The sequence below is a fragment of the Sceloporus occidentalis genome, unplaced genomic scaffold, assembly GCF_023333645.1.
Source record: "Sceloporus occidentalis isolate IW3139 unplaced genomic scaffold, rSceOcc1.0.p SCAF_4, whole genome shotgun sequence".
NCBI classification, from domain to species: domain Eukaryota; kingdom Metazoa; phylum Chordata; class Lepidosauria; order Squamata; family Phrynosomatidae; genus Sceloporus; species Sceloporus occidentalis.
In genome coordinates, this window is record NW_028316984.1 from 22,227,319 (window position 1) to 22,251,764 (window position 24,446).

At 42.5% G+C, this 24,446-nt stretch overlaps 2 protein-coding genes across 3 annotated transcripts; one reads left to right on the top strand and one right to left on the bottom strand.

Annotated features, from left to right (window-relative positions):
• Positions 1-803: 803 nt before the first annotated feature.
• Positions 804-13,164, bottom strand: NIF3L1 (NGG1 interacting factor 3 like 1). Of its 2 annotated transcripts, XR_016280845.1 has the most exons (8): positions 13,083-13,164; positions 8,901-9,344; positions 8,090-8,255; positions 7,022-7,148; positions 6,492-6,630; positions 5,259-5,342; positions 4,441-4,703; positions 804-3,814 (listed from the first exon to the last, which is right to left on the bottom strand). XR_016280845.1 is itself a non-coding variant. In XM_089519437.1 (7 exons), exons 2-7 carry the CDS (start codon positions 9,334-9,336, stop codon positions 4,519-4,521), a joined length of 1,137 nt encoding a protein of 378 aa, XP_089375563.1. In that variant the 5' UTR covers positions 9,337-9,344; positions 13,083-13,164; the 3' UTR covers positions 4,379-4,518. The 2 variants fall into 2 exon arrangements, 1 of the variants encoding a protein (XP_089375563.1); XM_089519437.1 differs by lacking the exon at positions 804-3,814 and having other exon boundaries at positions 4,379-4,703.
• Positions 13,165-13,202: 38 nt separating this feature from the next.
• Positions 13,203-20,755, top strand: PPIL3 (peptidylprolyl isomerase like 3). The gene is made up of 6 exons (XM_089519438.1): positions 13,203-13,291; positions 14,765-14,839; positions 16,956-17,049; positions 18,132-18,199; positions 19,504-19,622; positions 20,437-20,755. Exons 3-6 carry the CDS (start codon positions 17,025-17,027, stop codon positions 20,561-20,563), a joined length of 339 nt encoding a protein of 112 aa, XP_089375564.1. The 5' UTR covers positions 13,203-13,291; positions 14,765-14,839; positions 16,956-17,024; the 3' UTR covers positions 20,564-20,755.
• The last annotated feature ends 3,691 nt before the right edge of the window (positions 20,756-24,446 follow it).

Genomic DNA, 24,446 nt, shown 5'->3' on the forward strand with positions numbered 1-24,446 from the left:
CCTTCAGACGGCCCTTACCTGAATGCCGCCATGAACACGCCGCCCGCACGCCCCAAGTGGGAAGAAGCGGCATTAAAAAGGTGCTGCTTTTCCCCGCTTCTTTTCTGTATGATGCGCAGCTGCGCAGCTCCGTCTGTAAGCTGCTGCACTGGTACGCCAGAATTGTTACGCTGCTAATTTAAGTTGCCCATTTAAATGCTCCGTGTCTGCTGCATCACATAATGAGTCGGGGTCCTGGAACATGCGCAGTTTGCAGTCAGGCTTTAATTGCAGCGTCAGCTGCCATGCAGGTGTGGAAGCTGCAGCACAGCTGCAGCGCATTTTAAGATTCCTAACCCTAACCCTAACCCTAACCCTAGAGCAACATGTACGCATGCGCTGCTAGAATCGGGGAAAGTTTGGAATTTAAAGTGAACCCCTACACACATTCCTGTGCCATTTTCACCTAACAATAAAAACCCCTAAAACTTTAAATATTTACATATGTACAAGGGAGGTGATGGGGGATGGCAGGGGGACAGCGGTGGCAGCGGAGACAGCTGTGGCTGTGCATTGCAGATTCAGCAAGAGCGCGGGGACCAAAGGAGAGGAGGCATCCATGATGCTGGTGACATTGGCAACGTGCAAGCGGACAAGGATGCCAACACCAGCTGATCACCAGCTGGCAGGAGACCACTATTGTTCTTGGGCAGAGCGGGGGAAAAAGTTTTAAAGGGGCTTGGGCGCTTTAAATGTGCACATAAGCTTTCTGCCGCTGCTGCTGAGCGCTGCAGCTGCGCAGCTGCGCATCCGCCAGCCGGCAAAAGAAAAAAAAGCCCCGTTTTTGGCCGCCGGTGCAGAAGCTGCCTCTCACTTTGCAGCGTCCTCCGAGGCGGCGGTTTGGAAACTGCAGGTCAGAAACGGCCCCAGGTGAGGCGTCTTCACTACCCCCCATGTGGAAGCCCCATAAACCTGAGCCACGCCCCCGGGGCGGGCGGTCTGGAGGCTCCGTATTCAGCAGAATACACCTCCAAGACATCTTCCCCTGCCTGTCTGTATCCCGCCTAAGTTTCTAAGGTAAAATGTGTTGCTGAGGATTCCCCTTTTACTTGATTTTGAGCTGGATGTAAGATCTGGAACCCCTGACCAAGAGTCTGTTGAGCAAGTACAAGGAAAATCCTGGGCTAGGGAATTAGGAGAATTAACCTCTGTGTATCCACATATTACTGACACCCTGCAAGATGAGACACCAATAATGTATGCTTTGCAGGTCACTGATGCTGATCCTGAGTTTAAGTTTGTGGAGGAGCAGACTTTGCAGAGGTTTCAGGATCTTTCAGTTGCCAATCAAATAATGGTAACTGCAGAGCTGGAGGATACAACATCCAAATTCCGGAGAATAATCCAATCCCAGCTGAAAATTGATCTATCTACCTCTTCATCGGTTAAAGGCCCTGCCTGCTCGAGCACGAACGGTTGTGTCCAAACTGAGGAAGTACTCTTTTCTGCAATTTCATCAGATCAGGTTCAGTGACTATATTCAGGAATATAGCTGGCTGGCTGAATGAAAACTCAGATTACGATTTCATTGACTATACTGGTAAATTTGACATTGTATGTTTACGAGAAACCTGGTGCCCATATGATATTCTACTGCCAGGATTTGTATCCTTTTGTGTGCTAGATATAAGTGGGGACTGGACATACTTCTAAAACTTTCAGGTGGTCTTAAGTAAACAGTACTGGCACCATGTGCATCAACAGCACAAGTTACTTGCAATTAAGAAATGTCAAGATATTTTTGTTCAATATCTATATTCTCTACCTCAAATGAGCCTAATTTAGTCACTTATTGGGACCAACTGTTTAGCTATGTTGAAGATATCACCAATAGGTTTGTTTCTTCAAGGTGCATTTTAATGGGTGATTTTAATGCAACAATTGGGCTCTCTAATGATTTTCTTTGTGAGCACTTGATCCAAGTTTGCCACCCTTTCCCTTAAATCTGCCTCATGTTGGAAAGGATTTAAAAGTCAATAATAATGGGTCATTCTTGATTAATCTTTGTATTAGTTACACCTTTTTAATACTAAATGGCTTTGAAGGGTTCCCAAAAACTGATGGTTTTACATATAACTCATCCAATGGAGACGTACTATCGATTATGTGATAATCAGTCCTGATTTGTTGAGTTTAATTGTCGATTTTGATATTTGTCACAGGACTGATAGTGACCATTTGCCTTTATATGTCTCCCCTGTTCTATCTGAGCCAGTTTTCCCACCTTCTGGGAGCAATTTAACAGCACATAGATATGGGAGATTGAAGTGTATTAATTGGGATCCTAAAACGGAAGATATTATTAGCAGTAGTTTTAAGGATGTATGGATTTTAAATGGATTTAATGTTTTAACTACTAGCACTAGGATAGACGATGCCTTGTAGACATATATGGATATTGTGACTATCTTTCAAAATGAGGTTTTCTATCCTTAGTCATATAAAAGGTAGAAGAACATGGTTTGATAAGAGTTGATAAGCCCCTATAAGATCTCTATCACACTAGTTGGACAATGGGTGGTGGCTTTGCTGTTATCACTGTTGTGTTTTGTATGTGTGTGGTTTTGTTTTGTTTTTTGAAAGACCCTGAAGTTGGTATCCACTTCTCTTTTCAAAACACTGTTGCAGGAAGACTAGATAATTTGATCCAACACTACTACACACTACACTTGATCTTAGCCAAAGTCCAAAATCCCTTAAAGGGGGCCTCTGTGCTCCAAGATTCCTGTACATACTGATTTTCCAGACTATCTTTGAATTCTTACAATATCCAGGATCACACATCTCCTTCACCAGAAAACTCCCCCTACATTATCATATTCTTGGGGGAAAGGTGGCTTATATATAGCCCATCAAGCCACAATGACCAGAGTCTCCAGTTAAGAAGGGAACTGTAGCTTTGAATCCCAAAATAAGCACTGAAGTACTCCAAATGACATTACTTCATCACTAGGATAATATCTTCTAAGACAGTGGTCCCCAAACTATGCTCATTAGGGGATTTTGGGCTTCAGCTCCCAAACTCCCAGACTGTTGGCCAACATGGCTGAGGCTTCTGGGATCTGAAGTCTAAAATCCCTTAAAGAGCACAGCTGGGGGACCACTGTTCTAAGACATGCCACAGGAATCGCATCTGACCTACTGTTCTAACTTCACAATTTCATGTTAATTGGAATATTTAGTTTCTCTGGATTATATATGGTCTTATTCATTTTAAAGTTAGTAATCATAAAGATCATCCATCTTTTTCTCAAAGAGGTGTTCACCATCCTCTGCACTCATATCCTTATCATGATTGGGGAGTCTACACATACTAAGTAGTAGTGTACATTACCTTTTTGCTATTGCAGGCTAGTAGAATAAGGACAGTATTTAGATTTGGCAAATCTTCTATCCAACATACATCTTACCACTCAACCTTATCTCTGACTTTGTTTCTAGTCCCTGGCAACATCACTTGATATTCTCAGGTTCTCATCTAAACATCTCCATATTATGGCCTGAGACTGGAATCCTGTTGGTGTACTATGCTAACAGTTGCACTTTTTCCAGGGTCATCTAGCAGTGGCAAGGGTAGACAGACAAATCTTCCTCCAAGCTGTTTCTCAGCTGCTTTTTTCCTCCTGCCACCTGTGTTGGCATGATGTGTTAACAGGATTCTTGCTTGATAGTTTCCATGTTGAATATTTTTCATCAAGCATTCCCCCAGCATGACATTAAGAATCTACTCTTTTCTTTGCCTAGAGCAGGTGGTACATTAAGTCACTGACATTTCCTACAGAAAATGTGGGAGAAAAAAGATAATATTAATGTCTGGTTCTTCCTTTAGCAATGCAGATTCCACTCCTGCCCCAGCTCAAGAATTTTTGGTATTTTGAGTGTTTTTTCAAGATCTGCCTTCCCTTTGCCAGCAAATGCCCCTGCACTCTGGAATCCATCAATACATGCATTCCAACCAATGTCTTATCTAGGACTGAGTCTCAAGCTGACTTTTGTGGTATCAAACATATTGAGGCAGTGTGTCTCCCATTCACTCCTTCATTATCATTAAGTATTAATGGCAGTCAGGCACACAAGAGGGTGATGTTAGTATTTTATCCCACCCATCCTCCAGAGGGTGTTGTGTTTGTGGTTCTCTCTGCCCACCCATCTTCCATTCCTCGAAGGCCTGGCAGGTCAATATTCAGATAAAACCACATGATGTATGTTTAAAAACATAAATCTGATATAAATTTCAATATGCTGCCATATAACAAAAACCCTCTCAAACATTCCAGCACAGCTTTCTAAGCTGTGATAAAGAAAGTCAAATTTTGCAAACAGATTTGTCAACTGGCCATTTATTCATTTCCAGACAGGTTGATAGTCAACACGTCAAAAAATCGACAATATCCCTCTAACCTCTCCTCCTTGCCATTGTGTGTGTTCTTATTTTAAAATCCAGAAGTTCCAGACTGCGCATTGTGACCTTGTTTTCTTCTATGCCACTTGAAGGGGGTCTCTGTCTCTCTCAGAAACTATGATATGGATCTTGTCCTCAAGGTGCACAGCTAGCGTTTGTTGCAACTCCAACAGAAAGCCTCGTTCAGTGTTACTGTGCTCACACAAAATCACAGTTATTCCTTTGGAAACAGCATCTAATACATCATGGTGGGACATCTCTCCTATCGAGGCAAGCAAGAGGAAGTCTGTTATTAGAGGGACTGTGCATAGTACATTCAAGTAAAGAACAGTAATTGATCTTGAGAACAGTCAGTGGAAACCTTTATGGCTAGATTATTGTGGGGTGGTGGTGGTGGGTTGGATGTTTAGTAAGAGCCCTGGTGGTAGAGTGGTTAAATGTTTGTACTGCAGCCACTCTCTCACAAATCACAAGATTGTGAGTTCAATCCCAGCCAGGGGCTCAGGGTTGACTCAGCCTGACATCCTTCTATAGGTCATAGAATTGTAGAGTTGGAAGAGACCACAAGGGCCATCCAGTCCAACCCCCTGCTGTGCAGGAAATCCAAATCAAAGCATCCCCAACAGATGGCCATCCAGCCTCTGCTTAAAGACCTCTAAGGAAGGAGACTCCACCACACTCCGAGGGAGCGTGTTCCACTGTTGGACAGCCATTACTGTCAGGAAGTAATCTTCATTTCTCCAGGCTAAACATCTCCAGCTCCCTAAGTAGTTCACTTTTATATCAGTGTTTTTTTACACTATTGAACAATTCTTACCTGTGAGATAGAGATCACTTTCTGTACCTCGCAGAACACTATTTCCTGAACCAGCACACAGAGCAACCACCTTCACCTGGGACTCTACAAAACAGTAACCAGCAGAGTTAAATGCTATAATTCAATGGTTCTCAAACTCCCCCCTGAAGCCCCCCTTTACATCTACATGAAGATGTCACGCTCCCCCGCTCAGTGTAGTATATGAATAAAAATATTTTGTTTATGGTGCATATTTTTATGTGCACATTTATGTATATTCATACTTGAACATTTTATAATGTATTAACACAGTTCAAATTAGAACTGGTTTATTTCAATAAATTCAGTACCCAACTCAATACATTCTTTATACTAGGTGTGCTGCATGTACTTGTTTCTGAGTGCAAAGTTTACTAAAATGAGGAGTAATATTAGAAAGGGAAAACAAGAGCATTTACACACACTGCAGAGTGAATGGGGGCACTTGCCAGGCTTATAAAAAGAAGAGAAGTGAAAGCATTCACACACACTGTGCAAGCCTCACAAAGCGAACACTGTGCTACACACTTTCACCCCATTTCAATCCCAACCATTTGATTCAGGTGGAGCACCTTCTCTCTCTGGAGGTGAACTGATCAGTGTTTGAGGATCAAGTGACAGCCAATGAGATGGTGGGAAGATGGGTTATCAATTAGAGTCTATGTATGTGTTTGTGTATATGTGCCTTCAAGTCACAAGTATTTGTGAACCTAGGCTATAATCCACTAAGATATATTTGCCATTATGAGAAGAAACTCTAACTGGGAGGTGGAGTGAGGTTTTTGCTTAACAAAAAAATCCTGTTATAATCAGAATCCATTTGTTTGGATTAACTCCTCCTTTTAAATGTTAAATATATTCAAGCAAGAGTTTGGCTACTGACTGAAACCATTTTAAAGCCAGTCCAGTCATTTCAGCCAGTCTCAGCTACTTTAATCCATTTCACTCTAGGGCAGATCAAACAATTTCATGCTGGTTTTCAACTCTAGTCCTAAACTAAGGAATGAATAATACTGAACTCAATGGAAATTACATCTTAGAACTATAGAGAAAAATATATGCTCACAACTGAATTCTCTAGTAACATTGCTATAAAAGATATTACAGTAAATCATAATTAGATAGCTCTCTTGGACCTAAGAACTGCTTTTAAGATATAGTGTAAGTCCATACCTAATATCTCTATCCCACACCATGGAAAATACAATACTATACCCAATGATTTTCCTGTTCCAAGAGCCAGACGAACATGAGACAATCTCAAATGGCTTTTCAGTCGCTCAATCAAGACAGATATTGAGACTGGCTCCTTCAGCATGCATAAGCGTCCCATTCCTGTATCTTCAAGCAAGGGCTAAGAAGAAACAGTTTTAAAGATATCATTTGGAAGTACTTACACTAATATCTCATTTACTTCAACAAATGCAGGAGGTTCAGCTCTCAGTTTCAAACTATTGTTATCTCTCTCCCTCTGTACTTTACAATCCATGTACCCAAAGTGCTAAGAACTATTCAATCAGGGTGCCAATCCCTTATATATTTACTTATCAGCAAGAGTCACTAATTTCAATGGGAAATAATTACAGCACATATTTTCCTGTTTGGCTCACTCATTCCACCTTCCTGGTCCTGAGATATGTTCTCCTTTATTACACCACTGTCTTCAGCCTCTTACTTTTTGCAGCTCTTAGTCAGACCACTCTCTAAAACAAAACTTGTTGTGAAGATGTCAACCTGTGGCTTACCTTCTGTAATGATATGACTTCAGTTTTACGATAAAGAAGGCTGTTCTGGGAAAGCAAGGCTATCACTTGCCCCAATGCCTGCTGGGTACAGTTCAAGCTGACTCGTGTCTGCTCTTCATCTTCAGCCCTTAGAAAAACAAGGGGTTGCTTTTAAAAAAAAGCATTTCTGTTCTGTTCTATCTATTACACTTAGGATAACTTTTAAATGTGAGTCCCAGTGCTCTCTTTGAGAGGTGTTCCCAAAGATTGTTGCTAGTATGGTACTCCACTGCCTTTGGCCTACAGGAGGGGTGGAGAATATGCATCCATCTCATCAGCCCTAGTCAGCACAGCCCATGGGTAGTACTGATGGAAACTGCAACCTAACAATATCTGAAGGACCACACATTTCCTATCCCTGGCACAGATGATCCTGCTCATCTTTTATACTGCTGAATATCTATAGCAGAGCATTACAGTTGATTTTATTTCAGCGTACATTGTTTCCACAATACTGCTTTTAAGGATTTTACTCTTAGTTTTGTGTTTTAATTAATTTTAACTGGATTGTATTGGATGGTTTGTTGTCGTTTAAATATCTGTGAGCCATTGTGAGCCATTGTGATCATATTTTTTGAGAAAGAAGAATAGAAATAACAGAAATAGAGAAGTGTGTGTTGTAGGGATGCATCCAAGCAGCTAAGAAGAATCTGGAAAGAACATCTTGTGCTTTGCAACCACATGCTTATCCCAGATTGTCATTTGCTCATCTATCTACCTTGCACACTTCCAGCTGCTGGATCAGATTGGTTAAATGTGAATCCCAATAAGGGTTCTAACACATACCCTTTCTGCCCAATCAATGTGACAGTTGCTGGGCTAGAATACATGAGGAAAGGCCAAAGTCAGGGGTAAATCACAATTACCAAATTAAGTATTTTTTCCTCCTCTTTATGCCTATGTTATTACTACCGATCATCTTTCCTACTCAACCTAACACTAAGGATGCTTCCTTACACCACCTTGATTATTTTAACAACTGAAATTTTTCAACAAGAACTAACAGCTTTTGAATACTTCCCATAATACCTGACAGGAAGAGTTGTGATGAACGCTACCCCTGGCACCACACGCACACTGGACAAAACTGCTTCTAAATTTTCAGAAGAGGAAGCATTAAACTCAACCCGGTAAGACCCATCTGTGGGGTAATCTAATGCCACAGCTTGTTGCAGAGGAACAGAGGTGCAGGAACCTTAGAAAAAAGAAAGCAAATTGTTACGTGATTGTTCTACAACACACATGGCAGATCTTTACTTCCCAATAATACAATTGGCACTGTAGACTCAGTGCCTCCTGACCTGACCATTACAGGCATTAAATTTAATTAAGCAAGCCAGAAATTGAGAGAAACTGTGTCAGATTTATAGAAATTTGTTAAGATAATACTACCCAGATCCAGCTGGTGACAAACAGAATGCAAGCTTATGGATCCACTATTTAGATTCCACTATTTGGTCACTGTTTGAAATACAGTCCTCCCTCTGTTCTTGTGGTCTTCAGACTTGCATCCCTTGCTTATGCACGAGGGACGAACAGAGGGGGAAAGAATGAGGCGCGTGCCTGAGCCTATATTCAACCCAATGGGGCTAGAATATATGCAAAACTCTGTTTTTGTGAGGGGGTCCAGAATAGATCCCCCGTGAAAAAGGAGGGGTGACTGTTTGCCACTTTCAGCTCCCTCCAACACAGAAAACCTCCTTCACTTGACAGAGACAAGCACCATTAAAAGTAAGATTGCAAGTGTAAAGGATTTTCATTATTGCTAATTCTGCCTTGTACCGATCCATAATTCTTGAAATTATTCACATGTCTAAATATCAGAAAAAGAATGTCTCACCAAGTCCTTTGGCAAGCCAATTATTGACTCCATGGGGTACAGCATCATAGGCTGTATGTGGAGAATAAATGCCAACTCTGTTTTCCAGGGCTCGGATAACAAGACGCTCTTTCCATGTTTTCCATGTTATGCGTTTGAGAGGCTGGAAAATAGGTGGATGGTAAGAAAGAATGAGGTCAGCTTTCTTCTGGAGTGCTTCCTCCATCACTTCCTCTGTTAGGTCGTTTGTCAAAAAGAGGGTGCTGACAGTATGCGGAGGGCTTGGTTCAACCAAGAGTCCAACATTGTCCCAACTCTCAGCCAGCGACAGCAGAGCATATTCATTTAGGGAAGAAACCAGAACCTTTAAATCCATGAAGGCTCTCAAAGGCAAACGGACCCAGGACTGGACACTCAGGAAGTGTCGTGAAATTTGCTTCAGGCACGATAGCTGCATGCAGATTTCTGATCCCAGAAGGCAATAATATAATTAGAAATATTAAGATAAATAGTACAACAGAAAAAGATTTCACCATTACACAAATACATACTTCCCAAGAATACGCAGTGGCAGTCAAAATAACCCCTTAAGAAAAAAAAGGGTGTGTGGAAAATCCAGTAGCACCTTTGAGACTGAATTTAACATGCACTTTTATGATTAATCAGTCCACTTCTTCAGATGCACAGATCTCAGAATACATGATCTTAAGATGGAAAGACTGTACCCAGATGCTGACTGCATGGTTTAAGCATGTTTTTTCCTAAGCCTGTTCAAGAGTACTGAAAAGCCTACACAGCTTCTGGTGACTTTTGAGTTGGCCTAATATTTAAAGCTAATGTGGATGTTAGTGTTTTCTTTTGGAGCTGTTTTGACTAACATTGTTACATTTGCTTTTCTAAAGAGTCTTAAGGAACAGCAAATACATTACAGATGCATAAACAAATCCATAAAATCCAGAGGTTCTTGCAGTTGTACCTGAACCAACAGACCCAAGGAGAGTCCCCAAATTTGTACACATGCACGCCATATCACTGCATCTAATAATTTCTTAGATTGTAAGCCTTGAGGGCAGGGAACCATCTAACTAAAAGATTTTATGTACAGTACTGTGTAAATTTACAGCGCTTTATAAATAAAGGTTAATAATAAGTGGACTAGGAACACAAATGTTTATGCTGTAATGCATGTGTTGGTCTTTAAGGTGCCACAAGACTATGTTGATCCCAATCAAAGAACCAGTTCTATGATTTTTCAGCTCCAACAGAAGGTCTTTTATAAACCTAATGGATCTTCACTGTCCATTCAAGACCTGACAAACACCAAAATTTTTGTATTAACAACAGGGATAACTTAAAATATACTATTGCTTGGAAAATAAAATTTTCTTCTAGCGACTTTGGTTGCATCCAATGCAGGTTGACACCACTTTAACTGCCATAGCTCAGTGCTATGGAATTCTGGGAATTATAGTTTTGTGAGATTTAGCCTTCTCTGTCAGAGAGCTCTGATGTCACAACAAACTACAATTCCATATCATTGAGCCACAGCAGTTAACATAGTGTCAACCTGGATTATTTCTGTAGTGCGGATGCAGCGTTTGAGGACTACAGCTAAATTCAGATGGAACAGGAAAGTGGAGGGTAGGTGATATCATCTTCCCTGCCAATTCAGAAAAACAAACACCCTTAACCTTTTGGGCCATGCTTCCACCACACCACTGGTGTTTGCCCACCAGTGGATATGTATGTATCTCAGCAAAGCCATTAAACCTGCTGGGTGACCTTGGGCAAGTCACACTCTCTCAGCCTCAAGGAAAGGCACATACTTAAGAAATTTGCCAAAAAACAACAACCCATGATAGGGGTCGTCTTAGGGTCACTATAAATCAGAAACGACTTGAAGCCACACAACACACCTGGTATTTGTTAGCAGTCTCCCACCCAAGTACTAACCAGGACTGACCCTGGAGAGAGACTGAGACTCACTGAAAGAAAGAAGTAGGCAACAGACGTGCACCTTCCACCCGATGTATCTGAGGAAGTAGGCTTAAGTCTAGGAAAGCTTATGCTGCCAACATCTTTTCTTTTCAGTGAGTCTCAAAGGTGCTACAAGATCTATTATTATTATTATTATATCCAAATACATCTGAGGAAGTAGACACAAGCCTAGGAAAGCCCACGCTGCCTATTTTTTTCTTTCGGTGAGTCTCAAAGGTGCTACAAGATCTCTCTACATCTCTGATTCTACAGACTAATACAGCTATGTCTCTGACTTCTACCAGAGCTGACTCTGCTTAGCTTCCAAAACATTCATTACTCTCAACACTTATTACAGTGGACCCTTGTTATACGCTGGGGTTTGGTTCCAAGATCCCCCGTGTATAACAAAATCCGTGTATGCTCAAGTCCCATTAAATATAATGACATAGCAAAATGGTGTCCCTAATAAAAAATGGAACATCAAGGTAAATTTATACTTTTTTGGAACATTTTCAAACCGTGTATGCTGGAATCCGTGTATAAAAAATCCGTGTATAAGAAGGGCCGACTGTATTGCCACTTAGGTTTAAAACAACAACAAACCAACCACCTGAGTTAGTCTGAAAGGTGCAACAAGATCCTTCTGCATACTGATATTTTATGGACTTCTGAATCTGCACACACTGAACAGCTAGGTTGGACCCCTTCTTTCTCTGCAGGCAGCTTTCCTACTTCCAGGTTGACTAGACGTCCTCCTTTTCCAGGACATGTCCTACATTCCAACCTTCTGTGCAGGAGGAATTCCAACATGTCCTCCATTTTGAGCACGACTAAGAAGGATCGATTTACATTTATAGTAAGTGTTCAAGGTTTGATTTGGTCCTGTCCTCCATTTTTTTCTCCATTTCGAGAGTGACCCAGGAGCATGGGTTTATATTTATAGCAGTGTTTTTAGCTTTAGTTGGTCCTTTCATCCATTTTTCTTGAATGTCCTGCGTTTCACAGTGCCTTGTCCTCAGGGTGACCAGATGTCATAATCACAAAGGAGGACAAGGCACTGTAAAATTGAAGAAAAATGGAGGACGTGACCAAAAACAAAGCTAACAATATGTAAGACAAAGCCATGCTTCTTAATCCTGCTTTATAGAGGATGTTTTGGAATTCCTCCTGAGCATAAGACTGAAATGGAGGATGTGTCCTTGGAAAAAGGAGGATGTGTTTGGTCCCCCTCCTTGTCCTCCTTTGCAGTCAGGACATCTGGTCCTCCTCCTCATCCCAGGTTTACCTGATGTATCCTAATAACCACAAAGGAGGCACCAAGTGCCACAAAACGGAGGACATCCAAGACAAAAAAGGGGGGCACTGAACTACAAACCCCAGAATGCAACAGGAGAAAGCCAGAACAGTAAAAGTGGAATAAGGAGTTTATCATACACAGGGGACAACTGGAAGTATAAATGGTGATGACCCTGTGATTATCCCACAATTGTGCAAATGGTTTTCAGACGAGGTCAAGATGAAACGTGGGATTTCCCTCTGAATGACCTTGTGCTGTTTATTGCCTGGTTATTCCCCGGCTATAATGGCTCTTGCCTTAATCTCATTTGAATCGCATTTTGATGTCAATTGCACCATTTTCCATGGGTTAATTACTGTTGCAACTGTTAATTTCCTCCCATGTGATAAACTCCTTAAGAGGGTATTGTGGAAATCTCCTAACTTAATCCATGCTTCTTGGTCACTCTCAGGAGGGCGGGCTTCCAAGACAAAATGGAGGAACCCCCCCTCCCCCATAACACTCCATAGGGATGTAAAACCCATGCTCCTTAGTGATGCTCCAAATGGAGGGCATGGTTGGGATTTCTCCTGGCCAGAAGAAGGAGGAGGAGGTTGAAATGGAGGACAGGTCCTGGAAAAGGAGGACAAGTGGGTTGACCAGAGGTCCTACTCATAACCACCAAGGAGCAGGCACCACAAAATGGAAGAGATTTGCCACGTTAAAAAATAAAAGCTCGAAACCCTCCTTGGGAAGTCAAGGCCTGCTTCTCAGTCCTGCTCAAAATGGAGGAGGTTTTGGCATTCCTCCTGGACAGGAGGAGGTTGAAAAATGGAGGACAGAGTCCTGGAAGTCTGGCCCTCCATGAAAGCAGCCTCTCCTCCTTCCTCGCTCCCTCCCTCCGCTGGGCTTTGCTGTCTTGAGGCTTTTCATATCCCCCTCAGCACCTTCTCCTCCTCTTCGACCTCCGCCGAGGCCTCTCTGGATGCCTCGGCCTCTCCTTCTTCTCCTTCCCCGGGGCTGAGGATAGGGGAGGAGGAGGAGGAGGAGGAGGAGAAGGAGGCGGCCTTCCAAAAAGGCGGGCGAGGAGGATAGGGCGGGGAAAAGCAGGCAGAGGGCTTCCCTTTCTTGGAGGGAGGCCCATGGCGGGGACGAGGTGAGTGCCAGCGCCCTCTTTTTCCTGCCCAGGGCGGAGGGGCCACGTACTTGTCCCCCATTTTGAGCCATGACTGGGAAGCAGGCATTTTACATCCCCATAAGTGTTCCAAGCTTCTCTTGAGGAATGCCTTCTATGTTGTCTTGAATGTCTTCCATTTTGAGCATGACTGAAAAGCATGCATTCACATCCCTATCTCTGTCCCTGCAGTACTCTGGGGACTTTAGCATGTGAGACCACATTGCCACTGACTGTAACCGTGTGCTTTGCAGGGACTTTCCAGAGGGCTCTGCTTGGAGGTCCCAGTCTGCGTAGATGGTGAGGATGATTGTTTCAATATCTTCTTCCTAACTGCTTGCAAGGAATTTCTTGAAAAACAGGTCTATTAAAAAATATTCCGCTTCAATGCACATTATGGCTTAGTGTTTGTGTTTCCTCATCAAATATGCATTATAGTGAGGTGGGCAGGTGACACTCTCTCTACACTGAGAATGGAAGAGATGCTTCTTGAAGGGTGCATTTCAGATGCTGTTTTGTCCCTCTCTCCTTATTGCACAAAGCTTGCTTCACCAAGGGTATTTCACAAAGCACCACATACCTTTTCAATTAGGGAGAGGGAAAATGCAGCCTGACAGCTGTGTGTGGTCCTTTAAACACCTAAATGTGGCAGCTGAAGCCCTCTCAATGTCCCCAGACTAAAATGTTAAAAACTGGGAATTCTGCTCCCCCCAAAATGCTCTTCCAACATGTGCCAAAACCATAGGGGTTTTCTTCTGCTAACCCTCCAAATCCCCACTCCCAAACATCTCCAGAATGCAAAACAAAAATGTTAAAAGTTGACCCAAAATCAGCCTCAATAGTGGCTGGAAGTGATGTTGCATCACTTCAAACACATCACAACCCACCATTGTGGCCTGCTGGGTGGGCACAGGGTAGAAAAAGGGCCCCCAACCTCTGCACAATTGTCCACCCTGTTGTAAATAGTACATATCTCTCTACTTTTTCACAAAACCAGTGCTGCTCTAGGCTTTTTTATTTAGCCATATCAACCTTAATTTCTGTAGTTAGATTGTTTTTATCTGAGGTTGTCCCTACTGTTTAAGCAGAGTGGGTCTTGGCTTTGTAATTCCGTGCCTATTTGTCAGATTAGGTAAAAGTTTGTTCACTCCTTAGTACTGTATGAATCCTAATATGTGCATGTATTCTAAGCTGGAAATTTGAAGCATGGACCAACTAAATCTGGAAATCCACTACCAACAAAATCACTGCCAAATACATTTAGACCTTTATTGCTCTCTATAAACAATTAAGATGGATTACTTTTGTGTGTTGTACTTTTATTTCTCCTATTATTAGAAATATCTTGCATAACTATTAAGTTGATTTGGATGCTTTTTGACTTTTGGAGTAAATCGTTTATTTGTTTAAATTGTTTGAATAAATAATTTTGTTTATTGTCCCACCCCTACCCAGGCTGTGACATTGCACACTGATGTGGGAGATATTAAGATAGAGCTGTTCTGTGAACGAACACCTAAGGCTTGTGAAGTAAGTAATGAAACTACAGAATTGTTGCCACATAATATGACTGTCCATCTCTCCTGAGGCTTTAGTAAATTGTGCTTGGAAGCCTGTTAGATTAAGTGTGTTTTTCTCCTAATGGGTTTAATTGACAGGGGGGAAAACAAACCGGCATGCCACCCCTGGCCAAGACACCTCAGGACCGCAGCAGAAACCACTCCTTTTTGGGCCAGGTTTTCACGGCCTAGGTGCAGCTTTGGTGTTTCTTCTGTGCATCTTGGGGGCATCTAATCACCATGCCCCTCAAGACATGTGTAAGCTTGCTTTTTTGGCCCGTCTGTTCGGTCCCAGAGTTACTATCCAATTCCCTTTGTATTTGCTAATCTAATTTCCATTAAACCATTCTCTTCTCAGAAAGATTTACTGGAAAATGTAACTTTTTCTCTTGCTCATTCTGATTTATTGCAGTTCTGTATTCAGTATTATTTTCCATGTATTTTTATTTGTAATTTTTACTTGCAAATTAGTTGGGTGTGCATCATTAAGGTACTATTAGCAGCAGGATTACTGTGAATGGATTACTACGTCTCCTAATTTACATGTCACTTTCCCACAGCACCCAAAGAGTCTCAAAATAACATCAGAATATAATAACAATAGTCAGGTAATAATAAAACATGAACATTTCACACCAACTGGTTAATAATCCATTTTAAAACTATTCAGAATTTAAATAAATAGAAAAGTTACAATTCCAATAGGCCAGTCAAAATAACTTGTATTGATGAGTAAAGTGACACCTTGGTATCCCTTGGGGATCCATTCTGGCCCCCCCTCCATGGATATCAAAATCTACAGGACCTAAAGTCCCGTTGTCCCCAATGGTGGCATGTACACACAGCATGTGCTGCCACTGGGGCAGTGGGGGCTGTCCCTAATGGTGACACAGCCATATGCACATGCCATTATTGAGCACAACAGGGGCTTGCCATCTGCAGATGTTGAAATTAATGGATGGCAAGTCCATGGATATGAGGTCCTACTGTACTTTTTTGAATGATGGGAAATGCATGGCCTATGGGCTTCATGTGAATTACACCTATCCCCCAGTCCCCCCACAAAAACATTCTATATATATCAGTGGCCCAATCCAGATGGGCCAAAAAGGATGCCCTCGTCACATGTGAGGGGTGCCTTGGGGCAGCACTTCTAGACGCTCCTCGCCCCTCACACGTAACAAGGGTGTCAAAATAGCAGCGCCCTGTACAGACTGCCGTTGCCATTATGATGTGCCAGACGCATAGCATCTGCACGTCACGGTGCCATTACGATGTCGCGAGTGCACCATTGGCGCACCGTGACGTTGTAATGGCATCGCAAGAAGAACCCACTTTTCGCGGGTTCTTTTTGGTCAGAGAACAGATGCAGTGGGCCCTTGGTATTTGCTGGGGTTTGGTTTCAGGAAAACACCACCACCACCATGGATATCAAAATTCATGGATGCTCATCCATTAAGTACAATGGTGTAGTAAAACTGTGTCCCTTAATGGCAAAATCATGGTTTGCTTTTTGCAATTTATTTATTTAATTTTTTTTAAAAAAGTTGTGAATGGTGGAACCAATGGATAAGGAATCGATGGATACATAAGGAAAATTGTATAATACACAAGTGAATGATGTAGACCATATCTGGAATAGTAGCTTTTAGGTTACAAACCTGGATAGCTTAGTAGTCTTATTGCCACACCTATCTTAAGAGGCTGGAAGCTGCGCCAAAGCTGTGCTCCAATTCTTAGGACTGGAGCATGGCTTTGGAGTGGCTTCTGGACTCTTAGGATGCATGCATCTTTTAAACAGCATACCTTCTAAGTGACCTGAAGGAGCTTTATTTTGGCCTGTCTGTTCAGGCCCATAGTTAACTAAAATATGAGCCAAAAGTTTCTGAATACCTCCTTTTAGCTGCATGAAAAAGGTATGTATATGTGTGACAGAGCTGAGAAGGAGTTTGAGCTCATTCACAACTTACTGGACCATTTTTTATTGTGATTTATGAAAACAAACATAATGTCCACACAGGAATGCATTTGTGGTGTATTTCATGTTATTATATTATTTCTTCACTAGCATTTTTTTCTTTCTGTAGAATTTTCTGGCTCTCTCTGCTAGTAACTACTACAATGGTTGTATATTTCATCGGAATATCAAAGGATTTATGGTGCAGACAGGAGATCCAACTGGTAATTCCTTTTATTACAGTTGACTTATTTTCTTACAATTTCTAGCAGTGGGCAGATATATTTATCTGTTGCAACAGATACAAATAAGAGTCTTGTCGTACTTTAAATTTTATTTGGCATATGCTTTAGGGGATTGTAACTCACTTAATCAGAGGTATGCATCTGATGAAGTGGCCTGCATGAAAGCTTGTGCAGTGCTAATGCAAAACAAAAATTGCCAGTTCTTAAGGCATACCATAAGGCTCAGTGTTAATATTTATGAGATTTTTATGCTAGGGCTTCATCTGACGGTACATATGATGCAGGAACACTGCTGAACCTTAAAAAAGTCTTCATGAGAAACCACCTGAAATCTTTTTTGAATCTTCTGATGAAAGGCTAGTATTAGATTAATAAATAGTGCCTTGAATAATCCCCCAATCATTTGATCACCTATTCCCTGAATAGCATGTTTCCATCATGTCACACAAGAGTCTGTGAATTTTCAGCTCGCTTTTCTGCACACTTTTTCAGCTTCTTGTCATGAAGATATATGTGTTCTTGGGCAAAAAACTAATTTAATGCATCATATAAAAAGAAGGACCAGTTTATTAGCTGACTGCCCTTTAAGATTGTGGGAGGTCTGTTTGCCAGTTGACAGAATCATTATGTAAATACCGTAAGTAAATGAAAGATTTAAGAGAACTGCTGCAAGATAATCTATGCACATATGACACAATGCTACCTAAATACTCTGTTCCATAAATATCTGATCTACAGGAGTCTACAAGTTAATTGGGTTTAAGAGCTGGCTGATGTTCTTGGCTGATAGTTTCCTTATCTTTGATCCCTCTCACAAATTATTGATATGCACTGAGACTGAAGAGAGAGAAAATTACAGGAGTCTATGGTAGTGCTCTGAAAAGACTTCTTGTTATTTCTTAACTTTAAAAACCCAGATAAAATGAAAGAAGACTTTTCTATTTTGCTGAATCCTCAAAATTGTCTAAATGTTCGTGCTAAACAGGTGAAAGTGTTGTCATCCCTCAAGACCAAGTACCTGGACTTGTGGTGGACCCTATTAATCTTCCTCTCCCTTTCAGGATCTGGGAAAGGAGGAAATAGCATTTGGGGCAGAAAATTTGAAGATGAATACAGTGAATACTTAAAGGTATGGGATCCCTCTCCTTTTTTTTCCATTAGTGTTTTCTATTATTGTCACATATTCTCTTGAAGAAGTAGTTGCCTTAAGGCAGTGGTATAATCATTGCAGATCAGATTGTTCACTTCTCTTTTTTCTCCCTGTTATAAAGCATTGTCCACTAGTGTGTACCAGGGTAGAGTTTTGGTTGCATATGGTTACATTGTCCTATTATAGCCTAACCAGCAGAGTCATTCTGTTTTCAGACCCTGTGCATTCACTTAACCTGAGGTGAATGTAGGGGAAAAGGAAAACTTTGAGCAAGGTTAATGGAAAGGCCCAGGCTGCTTTTCTGCTAATTTACACTGTCCAGGTTTCTTTCTCATATAATAGGAAACTGATCGCAAGACATACTTCTTAGCTGTGCCTTCCTTGCAGGAACTCACTGTTCTGCCCCAGGTTGGGGTATGTTCTCTTGGGCAGGATTTCATTTCAGGCTGTCACTACCTCCATGCCTGGAACATCAGTAATGCAATAGAAATTGTGGAGTTGAGGAAGACTGGGCAATTTGTTCATTCCCCACCTCCCCCAGCTATCATCTGTGACCGCACTCTGGCATGGTAGCAGCCTTCAGGGGTTTGGGAGTAGCTGACCAGAAGAGAAGCCTCTGCTCTGGATTGGTTTGGACTGAAAATGCTAAAGGGTAGTTCCCATAGAATATGGAGTGTGTCAGTCTCCAACCACTTGCCATGCTTCATTATGCAGAAAAAACTCAGAAAAGGCCTAAAGGTGTAAGTAGGTATATTGGGAGTGGGTGTGGATTTTGCATAATCTGGTCTTGATTGGAAACCAAAAATTGGCTTTTAGCTTCACAAAATCAATATATAAAAGTCTTAAGAAATGTTTGTTTTTCATAAAATCAAAGAGTTGGCAGAGACCACAAGGGCCACCTAGTCCAGCCCTTTGCTATGCTGTATTACACAATCAAAGCAGTACCAACAGATATCCCTCCAGGCTTTGCTTAAAAACCTTCAAAAGAGGAGACTCCACCACTCTCCATGACAGCATATTCCACTGTCAAACAATTTTTGCCGTCAGGAAGTTCTTCCTACTATTTACAAGGAATCTCTTTTCACCTTGAATCCATTGTTCCGGGTCCTAGAAAACAAGCTTGCTGTGTCCTCAATGTGACATCCCTTCAAAAATGATTAAACATGGCTATCATGTCACCCTGCCCGTGGCAAGGAATAGTACTAGAATTTCAATGATTTGAAACTGCTGAAAAATAACATAGAAAATTAATAATGCTTTTTCTGTTTTATAACTATTTTTAGCACAGTGTTCGTGGAGTTGTCTCTATGGCAAATAATGGCCCAAATACAAATGGATCTCAATTCTTCATCACCTATGGCAAACAGCCACATCTGGACATGAAGTATACTGTGTTTGGCAAGTAAGTAATTTATGGTTGAGCCTGATGATGGGAATACCTGTAAGAGGAAGATGGTATGCCACAGAATTGGGAGACAGCCAGTTCTTTTTGTGTTCAAAACAAGATAATCCAAAACTGGAACTTCCACAGGAGCTGGGAGTGTTCACCTCAATCAGAATGGGAGTCAATTCATGCCAAAACAAAAAGATAATATTACTAGGAGACACAGGTGATTTGAATATTAAATAATTTTATAAATTTTGAAGTGGTATTAATGTAATTAACAAGTAATTAAAAATTGCCAAATATATACCAGCTGGACCATGACACTGTCAAAATGTAACAAGAAAATTCATTAGCAAGGAAAATGGTGGTTTTGAATCCTGGATTTGATTTTTAAATCTAGAAATAAATATCGCCTCATGCTCATCTGTGGCAGTGTTTGACAACCTTTTGTTCTTCAATTGTGTTGACTGCAGCTGAGGTTTCTGGAAGTTGAAGTCCAAAATATCTGGTAACTAGAGTTTCAGAAGCACAATCTTGTGTTTCCCCCCTGCCTGCAGCTAGCTCTACTTACACCCTAATTAGTTTGTTTAGGACTCCAGACTTACTTTATTGTGAGCTGATTACAGCAAGCAGGGATGGAAAATTTTTGCCCCTCATCTCATCCAATTTAGCTAATGGGAGCTCTAATCAAACATCATCTGGAGGATATTGGTCTACCCCTGCCTCCAAGATCTGTTTTACTCTTTTTAGAAAGCTAAAACAGTATCTAAAATGTGTTCCTTTCTGTCCAAGGAAGTGGTTATAACTATTTTTCCATTTTCTTTCCTAGGGTCATTGATGGTTTGGATACTCTAGATGAGTTGGAGAAACTGCCAGTAAATGAAAAGACCTTCCGCCCCCTTAATGATGTCCACGTTAAAGATGTTACAATTCATGCCAACCCCTTTGCTCAATGACTGCAATGTTCCTGCATTAGGTTTTTGAAAGGTTGTGAGTGGCCCAGTGAAAACAGAAAGATTCCTACATTCCCTCTTGAAACTAAAGACTTTACAAGATTTTTCTAATTGCCACAGAACAGAAAAGCCAATTTTGATGTGTTAAATTTTTATGGTTAATAAAGCTGCAAAAAAGCATAGGGTAAACTTAAATTTAATTTTTTTAACAAGTTGTATTTTTCTTGTTCATTCTACTAGTTACATCTTGATAGACATCTTTGTTCTTCTGAAATACATTTACATGTTCTGTCATGTCATTAAGACTTGGAAAAGGGAGCAGTCCTGGTTTAACAAGTAGGAAAATGCTAGTATATGCTGTTTGTGCCTGCGTGCAGTGGAAGCAACTAAACAGAAATGTTTAAACATATTGTATGAAAACAGCAGGTGTCATCATTCTGGCTTGCTTCTCCAACAGGACAGAAGCAGGGTCCCTGGGTTGCTTTATGGCTATTTTTCTGTCTAGAGCTAGAATGGGAACAGGTGATGTGTTTAGGCAGCACAAAATGTAGAGCACAATTTATATAGCAACTTTCACTGCAATCTGGAGTGATATAGTAGCAACAGAGTGTGTCAGTTAATGCCTCCTTTGGCTGAGATCACCTGCTGTCATCTGATACTACCAGTACCTATCAGTGACCAGTGCAGTCTTCAAGCTCTTTCTTGAGTCTGAATTCAAATAGCAGATCTTGCATATACATAGGGTTGCCATAAGTCTGGACCTCCAAACCGGGAAAAATGTAGGACAAAAGTTTCAAATGTAGGGTACATATTTTAAAAATGGAGGATACGCAGAAAAAATTGATGGTTTTAAAAAAATGTTAATATAAATTCATGTTTCTTGGGCATGATCAAAATGGAGGACATTTGGGCATTATTCCTAGACAGATGACAGAAATGTACTTTCCTTTTTGGCCAACCTCCCCTCCCCCCCCATTCCAAATAGCACATTTGGGTATTGAACATGGCTTTATTTTAACATGGCCCCTTGCATATTTCAGAGGCTTATTCGATAACCAAACTCTTTGGGTTTCAAACTGAACATGCTATGCATACTGAATATGTCAAGGTGGTTTAACAAGAAGTGGGTTTGCCCTCGGATTCAACTGTACTTCTCAGAAGTGTGTACTTGGTCAAGGGACTTTGGGTTTTTTCCACTGCGCATGAGTTTGTAAAAATCAGAGCAACTTACATTGGTTGTGCCTCAGAAGCTGGCTCATTTCATCGTCATCATCACTATCCTCTTCCTCCTCCTTCTCTTCTTCCTTCTTGTCCTTCCTCCCTCCTTCCTCCCCTGCCTCCCAGGCCCAAGCAGAGGAGGAGGTGGGTGGCTGCCTTGGCGCGCTCCCCCGCCACCCGCGCGCCAAGGCAGCAGGCAAGCAGCCACTCACCTCCGCCTCGCGTGCCTCCGTGCGACCGCCCTAGGTGCTTGCCTTGGGCCCAGCAGGCGGAGGCAGAGGAGGAGGCAGAGGTGCCTGCCTGGCTTGGCGCTCCCCGCCCGCCCGCGTGCCAAGGCAACAGGCAGGCAGCCACCCACCTCCACCTCAGCCTCCCGGGCCCAAGGAAGTGCCCAGCGCGGAGGCGCGCGAGGCGGTGGGTGGCTGCCTGCCTGCTGCCTTGGCGCGCGCGTGGGCAGGGAGCACCAAGCCAGGCAGGCACCTCTGCCTCCGCTTGGCGTGGCCTGGAATGGAGGAGGAGGAGATGCGCCTCCTGCGTGCACCCGCGCCCTCCTCCCTGCCACCCTCCCCCGCCTCCGTTTCAGCCCGCACGCAGAAAGCACACCGCCTCCTTCGCTTCCTCCACACAGCCACGTGGCCTGGAATGGAGGAGGAGGTGGGTGGCACGGCCGTGCGGGGTGGTGGGGGAAGGTGGGTTGGTGCCGCGTGGGCCCCAAACTGGGGGCTGGGGGCCAAACCGGACCGGGACCAGGAAGGGGCCCCCAAAAGCGGATTTGTCCCGGGGGCCACTGGGATATGGCATCCCTACATATACAGTATGTGACCTAATGTTTTGAATGTGAAGTGGAAGGCTTTCATGGCTGGCATCCATGGTTTTTTGTGGGTTTTTCGGGCTATGTGGCTGGCATCTTCAGAGAATGCTTTGCCTGGAAAAAGTTGGGTATATATATACTGTGTGAGCCTGGGAATGCAGCAGTGATTTGCATGGGTATTCTCTGAAGATGCCAGATGCCACAGATGCTGGCGAAACGTCAGGAAGAAAATTTTCTAGAATATGGCCACATAGCCCGAAAAACCCACAAAAAAAAGTAATGTTTTGACTTGTGTGTTTCTTCCTCTATTCTCCATTTTGCATCACCTACCTTGATGAGTTCTAGAAACTCAATCATGCACAACCTGTTGTGGAATTTTGGTGTTGTGTACCATTACATTTTTTCCAACTTATGGTAACTCTTAGATGAACCTATCACAGGATTTTCTTAACAAGGTTTGTTCAGAAGGCCTTTGCCGTCCTCTGAAACTGAGGGAGTGCCTCTCGCCCAGGATTACTCTGTGGTTTTCCATGACCAATTTGAACCCTGCCTCCACTACACTGGCTCCCTGTGACATTTTATTTGATCCTATTACCTAACTGAATTCTGAATGCCCTGCCTTGGATTTTAAATTTTTCAGGAAGTGCATTTTCCTTACTGGCCAGTGCGGTTGTAAGCCTCTCTTGGGCTTATGCTACCTGCTATCATAAAAATGCAACTCTAGCTCTTTTATTAAAAAATCCAAGAGGATTATAAGGATTATAAGGACAGTAGCACTGAGGGAGGTGGCGGTGATAATTTTGTCTGTTTCCTGTTTTTGCCCCCCCTCCAAGAGGTCTCCTGTTTGTACCTTACAAGTGAGAAAGGGGAAATGATCTTTTTGTTGCATTTCTTCCTTTTAAAATTAGACTTTGTTTTAGTCTACATGTTTGCTAATGAGTGAAATACTGTCTATGGGTGGTTTGGACTTCCAAGCAAAAATTCCTATGTAGACATAGAATCATAGAGATGGAAGAGACCTCAAGGGCCATCCAGTCCAACCCGCTTCTGCCATGCAGGAACACAGAATTAAAACACACCAACCTGCCTCTGTTTGAAGACCTCCAGGGAAGGAGACTCCACTACACTCCGGGGGAGTTTGTTCCACTGTCGAACAGCCCTTACTGTCAGGAAGCTCCTCCTAAAGTTGAGGTGGAATCTCTTTTCCTGGAGCTTGCATCCATTGCTCCATTGGGTCTTGTTCTTTGGATCAGCAGAAAACAAGCTTGCTCTCTCCTGACAGTAACAAACTCCCTGGGAGTGTAGTGGAGTCTCCTTCCTTGGAGGTCTTTAAACAGAGGCTGGATGGCCATCTGACTCACAGGGGATGCTTTGATTGAGAGTTCCTGCATGGCAAGATAGGGATGGACTGGATCAGGGCCCTTGCAGTCTCTTCCATGATTCTATGAACTGCCCTGGCTCAGTGCTATCAGGGAATCCTGGGAATGGTAGCTTATTGTGGCCCCAGAGCTGGCAGAGAAGGCCTGAATGTCTGACAGAACTACAGCTCCCAGGATTCCCTAGCAGTGAGCAAGGGCAGTTAAAGCGGCCTCAAACTGGATTATTTGTGCAGTGTGTCTTGGACCTTAGCTGCTGTAATAAAAGTATGTATTTTACGGCCAAGCCGGCTATCCCTTTATTATTGTATTATTGGGTTGTAACAGAGGGCCTAGTCCTAGCTGTGCTTTTGTCCTTTCCAACGTATCAGGCAGATGCCTGTTCCACTCTATTGCCTTCTTTTGCCTCCGCCGCCATTTTGTGGCGAACGTTCCGCCACCACTGCCAACCGTCCTCCGGGTGAGCCCCGCCTTCCTATGA